General features: G+C 40.1%; 1 protein-coding gene across 1 annotated transcript in view; it reads left to right on the forward strand.

The window, feature by feature from the left end:
* Nucleotides 1-18,295, forward strand: part of adgb (androglobin) — a 101,404-nt gene extending 83,109 nt beyond the window's left edge. The window contains 8 exon segments of the mRNA XM_063001160.1: nucleotides 659-770; nucleotides 7,390-7,532; nucleotides 10,591-10,746; nucleotides 12,219-12,312; nucleotides 12,727-12,793; nucleotides 14,547-14,730; nucleotides 15,667-15,804; nucleotides 17,943-18,295. Of these exon segments, the coding sequence (XP_062857230.1) occupies nucleotides 659-770; nucleotides 7,390-7,532; nucleotides 10,591-10,746; nucleotides 12,219-12,312; nucleotides 12,727-12,793; nucleotides 14,547-14,730; nucleotides 15,667-15,804; nucleotides 17,943-18,095 (1,047 nt within the window). The 3' untranslated portion in view covers nucleotides 18,096-18,295.
* The last annotated feature ends 516 nt before the right edge of the window (nucleotides 18,296-18,811 follow it).

The raw sequence follows: 18,811 nt of genomic DNA on the forward strand, positions 1-18,811 counted from the left end.
ATTTTTGCTCACCGTTCTCATGATCATTTTGACCCCACGGGATGAGATCTTGCGTGGGGCCCCAGATCGAGGGAGATTATCAATGGTCTTGTATGTTTTCCATTTTCTTACAGTTGCTCCCACAGTTGATTTATTCACACCAACCTGCTTGCCTATTGTAGATTCAGTCTTCCCAGCCTGGTGCAGGTCTACAATTTTCTTCCTGGTGTCCTTCGACAGCTCTTTGGTCTTGGCCATGGTTGAGTTTGGAGTCTGACTGTTTGAGGCTGTGGACAGGTGTCTTTTATACAGATAACGAGGTCAAACAGGTGCCATTAATACAGGTAACGAGTGGAGGACAGAAGAGCTTCTTAAAGAAGAAGTTACAGGTCTGTGAGAGCCAGAAATCTTGCTTGCTTGTGGGTGACCAAATACTTATTTTCCACCATAATTTACAAATAAATTCTTTAAAAATCCTACAATGTGATTTCCTGGATTTTTTTTTCTCATTTTGTCTCTCATAGTTGAAGTGTACCTATGATGAAAATTACAGACCTCTCTCATCTTTCTAAGTAGGAGAACCTGCACAATCAGTGGCTCACTAAATACTTTTTGACCCCACTGTACATGGTTTTGTTATAAGAACTCAACTTAGTGTGTGTGTGTGTGTGTGTGTTAGTGTCATAAGTACATTGTTCAGGCAGAGGTGCTTCATAACAGCTGGCCTTTGGATAACTCACTGACAGGATTCATCCAAACCCTCAGAGATCTGGAGCGCAACGAAATGAGAGGTAAGCACGACTGTCAATCAAATCCACCTTGTGGAACTTTCTTACCTTGGTCCCCAATCTAGTTGTTTTTTATTCCTTATTGTAAATCTATTGCTGTTGCACCACCCCCTTGTGGCCAGGCTTAGCTGCAGACCTGCATGTGCTCCTTTGGATATGTGTGTAGTCGTGGGCCACTTCTTTTCACCAACCACTGGTGGGTTCTAATACGGAACGATATCACATACAGACAGTCACAGATTTGTCTGCGCAATGTGAATCCTCCACCGTTTGTGTAGGTGCCTTAACCAGTTTTGAGACATCTCAGACATTGCTGGTTGTGTCTGTAGGACACCCGGCCAGGTTGGTAGCACTGCTGAGATTCAAACTTAGGAGCTGGAAAACTCTGTAGTGCTAAGTTAGCTTTTTTAAACAAAAAATTACATTACTTATGGCTCAATTAGCCATTTATATATACACGCAAATACATATAGTATATACATATAAATACATATATATATATATTCACTGATCAGCCATAACATTGAAACCACCTCCTTGTTTCTATGCTCACTGTCCATTTTATCAGCTCCACTTACCACATAAAAGCACTTTGTAGTTCTACAATTACTGAATGTAGTCCATCTGTTTCTCTTTATACTTTTTTAACCTGCTTTCACCCTGTTCTTCAATGGTCAGGACCCCCACAGGACCACCACAGAGCAGGTATTATTTGGGTGGTGGATCATTCTCAGCACTGCAGTAACACTGACATGGTGGTGGTGTGTTAGTGTGTGTTGTGCTGGTATGAGTGGATCAGACACAGCAGCGCTGCTGGAGTTTTTAAACACCGTGTCCACTCACTGTCCACTCTATTAGACACTCCTACCTAGTTGTTCCACCTTGTAGATGTAAAGTCAGAGACGATCGCTCATCTATTGCTGCTGTTTGAATTGGTCATTCTCTACACCTTCATCAGTGGTCACAGGACGCTGCCTACGGGGCGCTGTTGGCTGGACATTTTTGTTCGTTGGACTATTCTTAGTCCAGCAGTGACAGTGAGGTGTTTAAAAACTCCACTCATACCAGCACAACACACACTAACACACCACCACCATGTCAGTGTCACTGCAGTGCTGAGAATGATCCACCACCTAAATAATACCTGCTCTGTAGTGGTCCTGCGGGGGTCCTAAGCATTGAAGAACAGCATGAAAGGGGGCCAACAAAGCATGTAGAGAAACAGATGGACTACAGTCAGTAATTGTAGAACTTCAAAGTGCTTCTATATGGTAAGTGGAGCCGATTAAATGGACAGTGAGTGTAGAAACGAGGAGGTGGTTTTAATGTTATGGCTGAATGTACAGACCTTGGTGGCACAGTCATACATTTCTATTGCTAGTGTTTTCATTTGGATTCATAGATCTGCCCAGAGACACACATGACAATGAACCTTTCAGCTAAACCTGCCACGTTCCCAATCATGTTAATTAATGCTCACTGTCCTTGTTGAATAACCATAATAAAGTAAAATTGTCAGGCCTCATCTGCCCTTTGCTGATTTAAATTTGGTTTCATGTTTTCTAATTAGTGTTAAAGCGGGCGGAAGAGATTTCACTCACCTCTTTGATTAACAACCAGCTTGCCACAGAAATGCAAATGAAACTCAATAAATTCAGCTGGAAATTCAGTATGATTCTGCAGTAGATCATAACCGGTGGGATGAGAAATAGTCTCCCATGTGTGTTCGGTCACAACGTAAGAGTGTTACCTAGTGTTTTGAAACAGGAGAAAGTGAAGAAAATGCTAATTGAAATAGAAATTACAGTGGTACCTTGTAACTCGAAGTCCCCTAAACTCAGAATATTTGAAACTCAGTTTGTACCCTTAAACTTGACGTGTTCAGCCTTTTTTAAAACAAATAATATTTATTTAATTTCAAATTAACAATGAACAGCCGCTTTGTTCTGCGCTCGGCTTGAGCAGTGTGGTAAAACGTCATCAAAGTGTGCATATGAGACGAATCTGCATTTGTGTGGAATTCACTTTGAAAGCGTCTACACTGATCAGCCATAACATTAAAACCACCTCCTTGTTTTTACACTCCCTGTCCATTTTATCAGCTCCACTTACCATGTAGAAGCACTTTGTAGTTCTGCAATTACTGACTGTAGTCCATCTGTTTTTCTGCATGCTTTGTTAGCCAACCTTTCATGCTGTTCTTCAGTGGTCCCCAGGACCACTACAGAAAAGGTGTTATTTAGGTGGTGCATCATTCTCAGCACTGCAGTGACACTGACATGGCTGGTATGAGTGGATAAGACACAGCAGCGCTGCTGGAGTTTTTAAACACCTCACTGTCACTGCTGGACTGAGAATAGTCCACCAACTAAAAATATATCCTGCCAACAGCATCCCATGGGCAGTGTCCTGTGACCACTGATGAAGGTCTACAAGATGACCAACTCAAACAGCAGCCATAGATGAGCGATCGTCTCTGACTTTACATCTACAAAGTGGACCAACTTGGTAGGAGTGTCTAATAAAGTGGACAGTGAGTGGACACTGTATTTAAAAACTCCAGCAGTGCTGATGTGTCTGATCAACTCATACCAGCACAACACACACTAACACACCACCACATGTCATGTCAGTGTCACTGCAGTGCTGAGAATGATCCACCACCTAAATAATACCTACTCTGTGGTGGTCCTGTGGGGTCCTGACCATTGAAGAACAGGGTGAAAGCAGGCTAAAAAAAAAGCATGCAGAGAAACAGATGGACTACAGTGGACAGTGAGTGTAGAAACAAGAAGGTGGTTTTAATGTTTTGGCTGATCAGTGTACATGTGTCTGTGTTTAGCTGTATTTTCCTGACTGTTTCACTTTTAAACTTGTGTTATAGCTCGGGGTGCTGAGAAATTGTGAGAATCAGCTTTTCAGAGTCTAAAACACTTATCATAAAAATAAATAAATAAAGCTTAACATGGATTAATGTACTAAAAGAATAACACAAGAACATTAAACTTCTGTTAAACTGCAGTTCCACAGGACTATGGAACGCATTAATCGGTTTCCCTTATGGGAAAAATACCTTGAAACTCAATGCCTTTTAAACTCATCGCCAGTCCCAGAGCCAATTGACGTCGAGTTTTAAGGTACCACTGTACTTTTGTCTTGGTTTGAAAAGCTTTTCTTCTTCATTGTTAAACTGAATGGTACTTGTTATGTATGGCTTCTTAAAAGAGTGGAAGTTCCTGAGCTTCAGAAAAAAGATTACTCGCTTTACCAGCATAAATCCCCATAGCAGCTTGATCACAACAACCTACTAGACCTTCCCGATCTGTCCAGTAGCCCATTTGTTATGCTGATAGGAGTACTGTGAATTTCTTATATACAGCATTTACATTTACATGTTCGGCATTTACCAAAGCGACTTACAGTACTGTGACAGTATAAAGTCTAAGGAATTGAGGGTTAAGGGCCTTGCTCAAGGGCCCAACAGCAGCAACCAGTGGCTTTCTGATTACTAGTCCAGTACCTTAACAGAATGCCTTTATTAGTTATATATACATATACAGGTGTACAGTACAACAACATTCTTTCTTTGCATATCCCAGCTTGTTTGAAAGCTGGGGTTAGAGCGCAGGGTCAGCCATTATGGCGCCCCTGGAGCAGACAGGGTTAAGGGCCTTGTTCGAAGGCCCCACATTGGCTGCATTAACTTTTCAATTGATAGCCCAAAGCTCTACCCACTAGGTTACCACTGTCTGTTATTTGAAGGTGATCTGTTTTATTTTTTTTTTATTAAACCTTTCCTGTTTCAGCATGACTGTGACCTTGTCCACAAATTGAGGTCCACAACAATTTTGGAGGCTTGGTGTAAAGGAACCTTAGTGGGCTGCACAATGCCCTGACCATAACCTCATTGAACACCTTTGGGATGAATTAGAATGTTGAGTAGTACTTACTTCTATCTATACAGTTAATAGACAAAAGTAGGGACATCTGACCTTTCAAAACCATGGGCATCAATATGAAGTTGACCCTCCCAACCCCTACCTCTGCAACAGCAGCTGCAACAGCCTCTATTCGTCTAGGACTCACAATCAACATTCCAATTTATCCCAATGGTGTTTACTTGGTTTAAATCAGGGCTCTATGCTTGCCACTGGAGATCTGAACACCAAACACATCTAACCTGGCTTACTAACAGGAAGGATCCCCTTCCCAAACTGTAGCCTTAAATTAAAAGTATATAAATAATATCAAATGATTATTTTTATACACCTGCAGCAATGGTTTTGGCTGTAAGTTGTGAACCGATTAGCAGTTAGCATGGGTGGCCATATACTTTTGGCATATGTGTCGGCGTGTACGTGTTGAGAACAGTCAGTACCAGTAGTGTTAGAGAGCACTGCATGCGTTTTCTGTTTTATTTCCCAGGAAGCCTGTAGAAATGGGTCAATGGGACGTCAAATGAAGCTGCCTCTTGGCCTCTCGTGCACTGGGTGGTATTTCTGGAGAAAAAGGAATTAAATTAACCTAATTTAGGTGTGTCCCAGTAGAGAATAAGCCGTGTGACAAGGCCCAACACACACAGATGAGTATATCCACATGAGGGGTTGCCAGACCAACCTAGCTTACCCTTGTATGATCTGGGTTAGCACACTGAACTCTGTTTCCCACTATCTATCTTACTACTGCTATATTTTGGTCAGGGTAACGGTGGGTTTGGTTTTCCTGGAATCACTGAGCGGAATGCAGTGCTGGGCTCCATCTAGAGGTTTCGCCCATGCCCCCCTCAGACATAGCCAATCATGTAACACTATACACCGATCAGCCATAACATTAAAACCACCTCCTTGTTTCTACACTCATTGTTCATTTTATCAGCTCCACTTACCATATAGAAGCACTTTGTAGTTCTACAATTACTGACTGTAGTCCATCTGTTTCTCTGCATGCTTTGTTAGCCCCCTTTCATGCTGTTCTTCAATGGTCAGGACTCAATACAGAGCAGGTATTATTTAGGTTTTGGATCATTCTCAGCACTGCAGTGACACTGACATGCTGGTGGTGTGTTAGTGTGTGTTGTGCTGGTGTGAGTGGATAAGACACAGCAATGCTAATGGAGTTTTTAAACACCTCACTTTCACATCTGGACTGAAAATAGTCCAGTAAACAAAAATATCCAGTCAAATGTCCAGTGCCCCGTATGCAGCGTCCTGTGACCACTGATGAAGGTCTAGAAGATGACCAACTCAAACACCAGCAATAGATGAGCGATCATCTCTGACTTTACATCTACAAGGTGGACCAACTAGGTAGGAGTGTCTAATAGAGTGGACAATGAGTGGACACTGTATTTAAAAACTCCAGCAGCGCTGCTGTGTCTGATCCACTCATACCAGCACAACACACACTAACACACCACCATGTCATTGTCACTGCAGGGCTGAGAATGATCCACCACCTAAATAATACCTGCTCTGTGGTGGTCCTGTGGGGACCCTGACCATTGAAGAACAGGGTGATACCAACAAAAAAAAAGCATGTAAAGAAACAGATGGACTACAGTCAGTAAATGTAGAACTACACGGTGCTTCTATATGGTAAGTGAGTGTAGAAACATGGAGGTGGTTTTAATGTCATGGCTAATCAGTGTAGATATGCAACATTTAAGTGTAACATATACGCCAAATAGAACAAATCAACAGGGGGCAAATACTTTTTATGCCACTGTATTTAGGGACAAATAAAGTGCAGAAAGTCTAAAATAGCTGTATATTAAGGCTATTACATTAAGAGCAAATTGCATCCTGTTCTGTTTGCACTTACCAATAGCAACTAACTGATGCTTAATTGGCTATAAATGTTAATTGCCGTCTTAAGGTGTCCAATAAAAACTCTATTTCTTTAGTTCATGTTTATTTTGTCAAAAACTACTGACACAATGCTGGCTGTAAAAAGCATGAAGACTTTAAAGTAAATCTAAACCTTAAACCCCTTGGACTTGATGTAAACGCATCTTCCATGTCCACTAATGAGGGGATCTGGTGTTCTTCATAGAAAGACTGGAGGGGAAGGAGGATCTTAGAGGGCTTAGTTTGGATGAAAGCAGGTTTTAGACGGAACAATACTGCCATCTAGCATATTCTCTATCCAAGCAAAATACACCATACTGCCAAAAGTATATGGACATCCCAGCTATTTCTTGAATTCATTAATAATTCATTCATAATTCATTGCCAACAGATGTATACAAACAATTATATAAAATAATTTATTCTTGCTTATTACTTTGGGTTTACAGATTATTGGTTTTACATTATATTTCAATAATGTCTATAATGGTCAATAAAGATATAGTTTGTCCTTCACTTATCTGAAGTATGTTTGTGGGAATTTGTTCCCATTTAGTAAAAAAAAAAAGAACAAGTAAAGTCAGGCCACAATGAACGTTTTAGGCCACAGAGCCATGACTTCAAATCATGAAATCATGTCTTCATGGTCCTTCATTCACCTTCTTTCACCTTTTAGCAATAGGTGCAAAGATATGTTTACGTTATGTAAGTAAAGCTCAAAGAAGAAAGAAAAAGGTCTTAATAAAGGTCTTAGTGGCTTGGTGTGATGTTTCCAGTGGGCAAAGATAAGACAGAGGATACGGCCACAAATGCAGACCAACCAGACACTGAGGGTCAGAAACTGGCCGTGCCGAAAACCACCCGCAAGACTAAGGAAAAGGAGAAGCCTACAACCACTCCTGGATCCAGGATTGAACAAGTCAGTGTGCATGTCGAATACTTTATTAAAATAGATACACTGATCAGTCATAACATTAAAACCACCTCCTTGTTTCTACACTCACTGTCCATTTTATCAGCTCCACTTACCATATAGAAGCACTTCTGTTTCTCTGCATGCTTTGTTAGCCTCCTTTTATGCTGTTCTTCAATGGTCAGGACTCTCCCAGGACCACTACAGAGCAGGTATTATTTGGGTGGTGGGTCATTCTCAGCACTGCAGTGACACTGACATGGTGGTGGTGTCTTAGTGTGTGTTGTCAGTCTGGTATTAGTGGATCAGACACAGCAGCGCTGCTGGAGTTTTTAAACACCTCACTGTCACTGCTGGACTGAGAATAGTCCACCAACCAAAATATCCAGCCAACAGCGCCCCGTGGGCAGCGTCCTGTGACCACTGATGAAGGTCTAGAAGATGACCAACTCAAACAGCAGCCATAGATGAGCGATCGTGTCTGACTTTACATCTACAAGGTGGACCAACTAGGTAGGGGTGTCTAATAGAGTGGACAGTGATTGGACACAGTCTGATCCACTCATACCAGCACAACACACACTAACACCCCACCACCATGTCATTGTCACTGCAGTGCTGAGAATGATCCACCACCTAAATAATACCTGCTCTGTGGTGGTCCTGTGGGGGTCCTGACCATTAAAGAACAGAGTGAAAGCAGGTTAAAAAGGTATGCAGAGAAACTACTACAGTTAGTAATTGTAGAACTACAAAGTGGAGCTGATAAAATGGACAGTGAGTGTAGAAACAAGGAGGTGGTTTTAATGTTATGGCTGATCAGTGTATGTACGAAAGTTTTCTCATACTGCTTTTGCATATGAAGCCGCGGTCCAATCTACCACTGAGATTTTCTACATTGGGGATTAGTTTTTTTTGGAATTGCAGTAAGATTCATAATATGTTTTTGATTTAATCAGACTGGTTGATTACTAGGTGAAGTATCTGTAGAATGTGAGTCATACTGCTCATCAGAAATGACTCATGGCTTCATACTGACGAAATAATTAAAGAAACGATTTATTTCGGCTTTTTTATGTTGTGCCTTATACAACCCCAATCAAAAAAACATCAAAAGAGCATTATGAAAAATGCAAATTAAACAAGCCTGCAGTGTTTCTAACATTTACTTTGACTTTTATTTTATTTCATTGCATTTCAGGCCTGCAATACATTTTTAAAAAGTTGGGAGAGTAAAGCATTTACCACTTTGTAATGTTGTCATTCCTTTGACTTTTTGGCACCGGGGAGACCCAGCAATGAAGTGTTTCAGGTGTCCCATTCTTTTTGCAAACACGTCTTAAGGTGTGCAACAGTACCAAAATATAAGAACCCAGTCCAGGCCAGTCCAAATGTAAGAAACACTGTAATAATTGCATCTTTAAAAAAATCATAATAATAGACAAACACCTAATCTAATCACATAAATCAAATCTAATAACATAAAACAGTCGTAAACACAATTCTTTATATGACTTTTATTGCTGGAAAAGTAAGTGAACCCTTTGATTTATTCCCCTTCAGATTTATTCAAATCAAGTTATCAATTCCCTATTGCTGTACTTCTGCCACATGGACCACCTGACATGGTCACCTGACACATGTACAGTTAACTGGTTCTTCTTGTTACCAGCCAGCAATAAATTAGCATGTGTATGTTTTTTTATAAGGATTTACCTCCTTAACCCTTTCTACATGTTAACAGTGCTACAGCCTGAAACTGAAACAAACATTATTGGGATTATGCGTCATAAATCAATAAAGTCAATTAAGCAATTAAACAGCAGACTGCACAAGTAATTAACCCTAATGTTTGTAAATTACCTCCTTGTTTCTACACACACTGTCCATTTTTTATCAGCTCCACTTACCATATACCATACCACTTACTTTGTAGTTCTACACTTACTGACTGTAGTCCATCTGTTCCTCTGAATGCTTTTTAGCCTGCTTTCGTCCTGTTCTTTAATGGTCAGGACCCCCACAGATTAGGTATTATTTAGGTGGTGGATCATTCTCAGCACTGCAGTGACACTGACATGGTGGTGGTGTGTTAGTGTGTGTTGTGCTGGTATGAGTGGATCAGACACAGCAGCGTTGCTGGAATTTTTAAATATTGTGTCCACTTACTGTCCACTCTATTACACACTCCTACCTAGTTGGTCCACCTTGTAGAAGTGAAGTCAGAGACGATCGCTCATCTATTGCTGCTGTTTGAGTTGGTCATCTTCTAGACCTTAATCAGTGGTCACAAGATGCTTCTTACGGGGCGCTGTTGGCTGGATATATTTTTGGTTTGTGGACTACTCTCAGTCCAGCAGTGACAGTGAGGTGTTTACACAACACACACTAACACACCACCCAAATAATACCTGCTCTGTAGTGGTCCTGGGAGAGTCCTGACAGCATGAAAGGGGGCTAACAAAGCATACAGAGAAACAGATGGACTACAGTCAGTAATTGTAGAACTACGACGTGTAGAAGCAAGGAGGTGGTTTTAATGTTATGGCTGATTGGTGTTCTTCTAATGTTGGTGGTGATGTTTAATGTAAATTTGAATACATTATTCAGTGATTGCAAGCTGTCTATTTCCTGAAGCAGCAAAGAAGCCCAACACCAACTTAGTAGAAACTCTAGACCCTACTTGGTGGTCTTTTTTTAGTTTGTTCTGTTGTGTCCTGCTACTATTTTTGACACACGTCCCATAAAATGCAATGCCCACAAAGCAAGAGGCCAGAGTTTGGTGAGACTTTAACCCCATTGAACACTTTTGTTGGCCTTCTCCAACATCAGAAACTATTTTAACTAAATGGGTACAAAAAACAAGTTTGGTAGCCACGTTTGGTAGTTCAGAAAACAATGTACAACAAGCTCATGGTCAGGTGTCCTCATACTTTTTGCCAGAACTTATTTGTTATTAGTGTTCGTCAAAATGCACGTACGACTTTCTAATTTGTGTTTGCATTTGTATACTTCTATGTATGGTTGTGATGGTGTGTCCACATGGGTGGGGGTGTGGATGTAGAACCTGGACACGAGTAAGCCCCACTGGACGTTGCGTGTGGTGAGCGAGCAGTCGGATGCGGAGGGAATTGAAGTAAGAAAGGATACAGAGAGACTGGACCAGATCAAAGCCATCAAACAAGCCTGGGAAGCTGCAGAACCTGGACGAGCAGCTAAGGTCTGTCATACAGTGGATTCAGAACCCCTGACCTCTTGCAAAAAATATTATGTTGTGGATTTGATTTGAGTCATGAATTGATAGGATTGCCAGTGTCATATATTATATGAATCTACACTTAATTACCCATAGCAGATTCGTTTTGAATACTCGCTACAAGCTTTGCACTACCTAGATTTGGGCAGTTTATCCCATTTTCATGGCAGATCCTCTCAAGCTCCATCAAACTGGTTGGGGAGCATCTGTGAACTTCCATTTTCAGGTCCTTCCACAGATTCAGTTTGATGGGGCTTGTTCAGACCCTTTATTCAGTACTTTGTAAAAGCCCTTTGCACACCAAGATTTGGGCAGTTTATCCAATTTGTCATGGCAGATGCTCTCAAGTACCATCAAACTGGTTGGGGAGCATCTGTGAACTTCTGTTTTAGGTCTCTCTACAAATGTTCAATTGGGCTTGTTTAGACCCTTTATTTAGTACTTTGTAGAAGACCTTTTGATAACAATTAAAGCTGCAAGGCTCTTTGGATAGTCTTGAGAAGCTTTGCACAACCTAGATTTGGGCAGTTTATCCCATTTGTCATGACAGATGCTCTCAAGTACCATCAGATGGGATGTTGAGCATCTGTGAACTACCATTTTTCAGTCTAGGCTTTTAGTAAGCCTCTTGTGGACATTTCGAGACCCCAAAACCATGCCAGTGTTGTTTTGGCTGTATGCTTTGGGTCAGTGTCATGTTATATGGTAAAGGTTTACCCCAGTTTGATTTTACGTACACATTGGAGGTTTTCTTTAAGGAAGTTCTTGCATAATTGTCCCACAGTTCTTACTAGTCTTCCTGTCCCTGTTACTGAGACGCACCACCATGTTTTACTGTACGGATGGTGTTAGCCAGATGATGTGCAGTGCCTTTTTTGCCAAAAACATAGTGATGGCTGTTCTGCCCAAAATGTTTTATGTCTCATTAGACTACAAAAAAACGTTTTTGCTCATGTTGCCAGAGTCCCATACATGCCAATTAGCAAACTTTAAATGGGCTGCCATATGCCATTTCCACAACACTATTTTTAATTGATATACTCCCAGTGCATATATTTAACTTGCATTTAAAAAGTAGCACTGATGGATAGTGGTAGCCTAGTAAATAGGCTATCAGTCAGAAGATTGTCGGTTTAAATCCAGGCTCTGCTATGCAGCCACTGTTGGACCCTTAAGCAAGAACCCTCTCTGCTCCAGGGATGCCGTATAATGGCTGACCCAGTGCTCTGACCTTCCAAACAAGCTGGGATATGCGGAAAAATAATTGCGTTGTACTGTACATGTGTATATGCATATGTGATAAATAACAGCATTCTTCTTCTCCTAATGCTGGTCTATATAATGTACACATGAATGCACACATTTACCTATATGTGTTCTGTGTTTGTTGAGCTGAACGTTATGCTCTTGTGTACGGTGCTGTTGCTGTCGTACAGGCTCTCCAGACTCGCCAGAAGTTCCTGCACAAACTTTCAGGACAGCTCGGTGAAGACACACCAGAGGAAGCTAGGCCAGCCACTGCTGACACAGGTTATACTCATATATACTATGATATAGTGTATATATAGTATATACTATACTTTTTCCTGGTCAGGGTCATAGTGGGTGGAGTTTCTTCGAAAATACTGGGTAAGAGGCATAGACATAGCCAATCATGTCTGTGTAGGCGCCCAGAAAGCTGAAGTTGATAGTACTTGCTGTGATTTGGGCTCAATGGTGGGCTAACACCACTGAGGCAAGAAAAATATGTATTGTTTTAAATGCAGTGCCGTCTAAGAGATTGAAGGTCACAGACATTCAGTAGTGTATTTTGGCCCTACACACAAATTACTTGCTGATTCTAAACTGTTATGTTATGTATGCAATTTGCATAAGAACATTTAGTTACTTAAGAGTGTGTGTGTGTGTGTGTGTGTGTGTGTGTGTTATTGTTGCTGAAAACAGGTGTTCAGTCTGTGAGTGCTCCACAGAACTACAGTTTTAACATGGACATCATTGCACCCTTCATCAGGTACTACACACATCACTGTAAGCAAAAAAATTATTTTGTGTAGTATTTTAAATATAAAAGTGGGCACCTGGGCACAGCGGGTTACACCAATGCCAACTAACTCCTCACTGATATATAATGTCAGAGTCAGAGGAAAGAATTTGTTTCCAGTTGTTGGTTGCTCTCTACAGCAAGCAGACAGTACAGTATACAGACAAAACAGTATACAGACAGTACAGTATGCAGACAAAACAATACACAGACAGTACAGGATACAGACAAAACAATATACAGACAGTAAAGTATACAGACAAAACAATATACAGACAAAACAGTATACAGACAAAACAATATACAGACAGCAAAGTATACAGACAAAACATTAAACAGACAGTACAGTATATAAACAAAACAATATAGAGACAGCACAGTATACAGACAAAACAATGTACAGACAGTACAGTATACAGATAAAACAATATACAAGCAGCACAGTTTACAGACAAAACAATATACAGATACAACAAAATAGAAATATACAATATACAAAACTATATACAGACAAAACAAGGTACAGCTAGTACTACTGTATACAGACAGTACAGTATACAGACAAAACAATGTACAGCTAGTACTACTGTATACAGACAGTACAGTATACAGACAAAACAATACAGCTAGTACTACTGTATACAGACAGTACAGTATACAGACAAAACAATGTACAGCTAGTACTACTGTATACAGACAGTACAGTATACAGACAAAACAATGTACAGACAGTACAGTATGCAGACAAAACAATGTACAGACAGTAGTATACAGACAAAGCAATATATAGACGGTACAGTATACAAACAGTACATAGACAACACAGTATACAGACAAATCTATGTACAGACAGTACTGTATACAAACAATATACAAACAAAACAATAAACAGACAGTACAGTACACAAACAAAACAATGTACAGACAAAACAATGCACAGACAGTATAGTATGCAGATGAAACAATATCCAGACAATACAGTATACAAACAATATACAAACAAAACAATGAACAGACAGTACAGTTTACAGACAAAATAATATGTAGACAGTACAGTACACAGACAAAACAATATACAGACAGTACCGTATACAGATAAAATACTATACAGACAGTACAGTATACAGAAAAAACAATCTCTACATATAGTACAGTATACAGACAAAAATTAACACACAGAACAGCAGGTTCTCATTAATGTGTTAGCATTAAGAGCTTTATAATATGCCATGAACTTCAGTCTAATAAATAAAAGCCAAGAACATTTAAGTGCCAGAACCGTCACTGAAGTTAGAAGTGACATTTAAGAATGTAACAGAGTCCCGGGTTTATTTTCTTCAGGAAATTGTGTGTTTGTTGATTTTTAAAGCTTTCTTTCTTCTATCATCGATTTCTTAAGTCAATTTCCTGCTGTTCCTTTAGTTCCCTCATTCTGAGGTTAAAATCTCAGCTATTCATTTCTTTGACATTCATAACCAAGGTTAAAATCTTTGACATTCAGTCCTTATTTCAGTTCAGCGGGGCGACCAAAAAACGTCAGTATATCAAAATGTATGCTCATTGTAATAGTTCTGGACAGCATGGTTACTATCGGTCATGGACATTATTTTAAAACGACAGTGAAAGCAGTATTATTAAGACAAGCATTATTATTAATATTTTAATATGTTTAGCTCTTGTCTGTCATTTTTTGCCTCTGACTTTTCCTTAATCATATGTTTAGAACGACTGGAAAGCAGGTTCGCTTGAAAGATGCTCTGGTAGAGGAGGAGCAAAGAAGGGAGCGAATGGAAAAGATCCAGAGTTATCAGCTGCTCCGACAGACAGTCTTGGAACGTCGAAAGCAAGAGTCGACCTCCCGCAAGAAACTGATTAAGAGACAGTTGGAGATGAATGATGATTTTCAGGTCAGAACACCAGTTAAAGCATTAGCCCTGAGATTGTTGCAGTGGTTTTCTATAGATTCGCACGGCCTGACTTTATTGGCTGTCATGTGACCTGTAAGACGAGTTCAATAAACTACCAGTCATCAACTCGTACATCACCCATCATCACTCATCACCATTAGGGTCATGCAGCTACCTATGCCCACCTATGTATGACAAAAAAACGGGACATAGCCATACTTATGACTGTCGGACCACTTTTGTGGCTTTGCCCTTGTGTTTAATCAAAATTTTAATTAAGCATATGTAACAGGTAGCAGAAAGTGGATCGTTTGGGGTTGTACTTTTTTATCCAGTCGTTACTGGAGTAAGATGATCGTTTCATTTTCTTTTTGACTGGCCTGTAAGATTCTGTACACCGTCTGTACATCCTTGTCCTTCATATTGCCACATATGTTAATGTTAATATGTTAATAAAACACAACTGTATGCAACAGAAACCCATAGAAAACCAGGGATTTTTTGGACTGACTGTTAAAAAGAAGGACAATCTTGGGAAAACCAGGACAGGTGGCAACTCTACTCTTTCCTGTTTCAGCATGTATAGTTACACTACTGTGCACAAAGTGAGGATTATGAAAACATGAGTTTGAATGGCCCTGACCTCAGTACATTAAACCTTTAGGATGTATTGAAATGTCAGATGTAAGCCAGGAGTTCTCGCCACACATTAGTGGCTAACCTCACAAATGCTTTTTGGAGTAAATGGGAACAAAGTCTTAGAGACAATCTCCTTTTGTGAATAGTCTTCTCAGAAGAGTTCAGTTTAATGCCCATGGTTTAAAAAATGGCATATTCATATAACAAGTTATTATGTACACAATCCTTTCAAAATGTACCTTTAGTGTTTATTGTACACAGGTCACAGGTATGTTTTCTGCATGTTCCTGATTATAGCACATCAGAAAGGAGCAAATAAGTGAGATGCAGAGGTACCAGCGGCTCCGAGAGACAGTGCTGGCATCCCATAAGCAGGACTCAACCTTAGGCAAAGAACTGGTCAAAAGACAGTTGGAGATGGACAATGATTTCCAGGTCAGAAAGCCAGTTAAATCATTATGACAGGGGTTCTTGGGGACCCAATTTCCACAACCCCACCCTACTCCTCACTCTACACTTTCAAATACAGTCCTATAGTAATGGTCATTTATCAGCTTTTATTCTATATTAATGGTTTGGTATGAATTTCATGCAACCACTTCTGCATGTCAGGCAACCTCAGGTGGGGTCCTGACCCCAGTGTTGAAAACAAATAGCTTTAAAATCAATCAAAATGATGAGATAAAACATAGTACTGTTTGTCTCATATGCTGTCTAAATAGATCAGACTCACAGAGGCATGGACTGGTACCATGACAATACCAGCAGTTCCTTCATATTATGTACGTTGGGGTTTATCGCCCCCTACAGCACACCCTGGTGCCATCTCTTCCATGGGTAAACAATGCACACATGCCTGGCCAACCACATGATTTGAAAAAAACAGGATTTGTCAGACCAGTCGACCTTCTTCCTGTGGTCAGATGTCCAGTTCTGATGCCTGTGTGCCAATTATAGGCTCCGTTGATGGTGGACTGAGTGGCCTTTGACTTTGCAGCTTCATACACAAAAGGATTCACCTCACCGCTTAGGTGGCGCAGCAGGCAAAACACGCTAGCACACCAGACCTGACATTTCAAACTCGTCGGTTCAAAACTCAGCTCTGCCATCCGGCTGGGCTGGGCGGGCAACGATTGGCTTGTTGTTCATACAGGGCGAGAAGCCTGATGCAATTACGACCTCTGCTGGCTGATTGATGGCGCCTGCACAGAGTCAAGGAATAATGTGGACAGGGTGTGGCTCTCCGTACACAAAGCTGATCTGCATATGAACTCGCCTCTTTCAGGTGAAAAGATGCAGTCGGCTACTGCACACGTGTCGGAGGGGTCTTGCTCATCTCAATCAGTAACAGATGCAGGGAAAGGAGAACTACTTATATGGATACAGCATGAAGCCCCAAACTTATAAAAGAACTTCCAGCTGGAAACACTGGGTGCAAGGCAGAAATACTCTGGACAAAGCAAAGATCTATCGCATGGCTTCAGCCACAAAGACAGAGCCAGTCATGTCTGTGTAGATGCCTGGCTGGCTGATAGCACCATTGAGATTCAAACCTAGATCTTATTGGTGGTGGGCTAGCGTAATGACCACTGTGTCACCTGAGCACCTTTACATAGGGTATAATGTTTTGCAGCCTATGTAGTGCACTACTGGAAAATAACTTCATTTATAACTACCAGTATATACACCGACCAGACATAACATCATGACCACTGACAGGTGAAGTGAATAACACTGATTATCTCTTCATCACGGCACCTGTTTGTGGGTGGGATATATTAGGCAGCAAGTGAACATTTTATCCTCAAAGTTGACGTGTTAGAAGCAGGAAAAATGGGTCAGAGCATCTCCAAAACTGCAGCTCTTGTGGGGTGTTCTCGGTCTGCAGTGTTCAGTATCTATCAAAAGTGGTCCAAAGAAGAAACAGTGGTAAACCGGCGACAGGGTCATGGGCGGCCAAGGCTCATTGCTGCACGTGGGGAGCGAAGGCTGGCCCGTGTGGTCCGATCCAACAGACGAGCTACTGTAGCTCTGAAATTGCTGAAGAAGTTAATGCTGGTTTTGATAGAAAGGTGTCAGAATACACAGTACATCACAGTTGCAAGGCTGTTTTGGCAGCAAAAGGGGACCAACACAATATTATGAAGTGGTCATAATGTTATGCCTTATCAGTGTATACACAGTATGTTTCTTTTTCCACTCCTTTATTTCACTCTGGCTTCCCTGGGATCACTGAGAGCAATGCAGTAACCCTGGACAGGATGCCAATTCATTGTGGGGTCCAGCCAGCCCCCTACCCAGACATGGTCAGTCATGTCTGTATGCAGATGCCCGGATCCCAGCAGCAGTGGGCTAGCGTAATTTACTCATACTCCATCTAAGCGCCTCACTTTTGGTTATATGGGATAAAATAAAGGTATAAAATACAGGTTTTTATTGGCTGTTACACTGCTGCACACTATAAGCAAAGCTGGTTTTATTTATTATTTTTGTACTGTATTTGGGGTGTGGTAAAAATATGCATTTTTAACCAGCCAATAGCACCAGCTTTAAAATCTTTCAAACTCTTACAGGTGGCTCTAGCTGAAAAGTTCCTGCTGGCACATGAGGTGCTCAGATCCTGCCTACTGGAGGAGGACTGTCAGAAGACAGAAGCGGAGTTAGCACTGGAGCCAGAACATCATGTAGACTTAGAACAGCTTAAAAATGGGCTTAAGAAAAAGTGAACAGATTGGCTAAACTTTATTAATTAATTACAAACTGATGGTAAGAGATAGTAGTATTTTAGTGTAGCACAGTTCACTATTTCATGTATGATTTTTACTACTAGTTGCACAGTAGAACATTGGATTTTAATTTCTGATTAATGAGGCAGGGTAGCAACGTTTAAACCCTATTTCCAGAAAAGTTAAGATATCTTGTATAATATGTATGTATATATATATATATATATATATATATATATATATATATATATATATATATATATATATATATACATATACATATATATATATATATATATATATACATATACATATACATATACATATACATATATATATATATAAATCTGGGATTTGTTAAAAACAACAATAATAATAATAAAATAAAACAAAAAAGTTTTATGTGTAAATCCAAACTTTTTTTTTTCCTCTTTATTATTATTATTATTTTTCTTTGGAACCATAATAACATCTTCAGCATAGCTTTATCTGTGTGAAAATTATTATTTATTATTAATTTATTATTTTTTATTAATAGTATTATTTATTATTAGTAGTATTATTAATCATTTCTTTATTAATACAAATTAATTATAATAAATAATACAGACAAACAATAATATGTATTATTTTATTAATTATTATTTATTTTGAAGATTTTAAAATAGTGGCTAAAAGCCACTCAGGTGGTGCAGCAGTAAAACACACACTGTTCA

Source organism: Trichomycterus rosablanca, chromosome 9 (assembly GCF_030014385.1).
Source record: "Trichomycterus rosablanca isolate fTriRos1 chromosome 9, fTriRos1.hap1, whole genome shotgun sequence".
Classification (NCBI taxonomy): domain Eukaryota; kingdom Metazoa; phylum Chordata; class Actinopteri; order Siluriformes; family Trichomycteridae; genus Trichomycterus; species Trichomycterus rosablanca.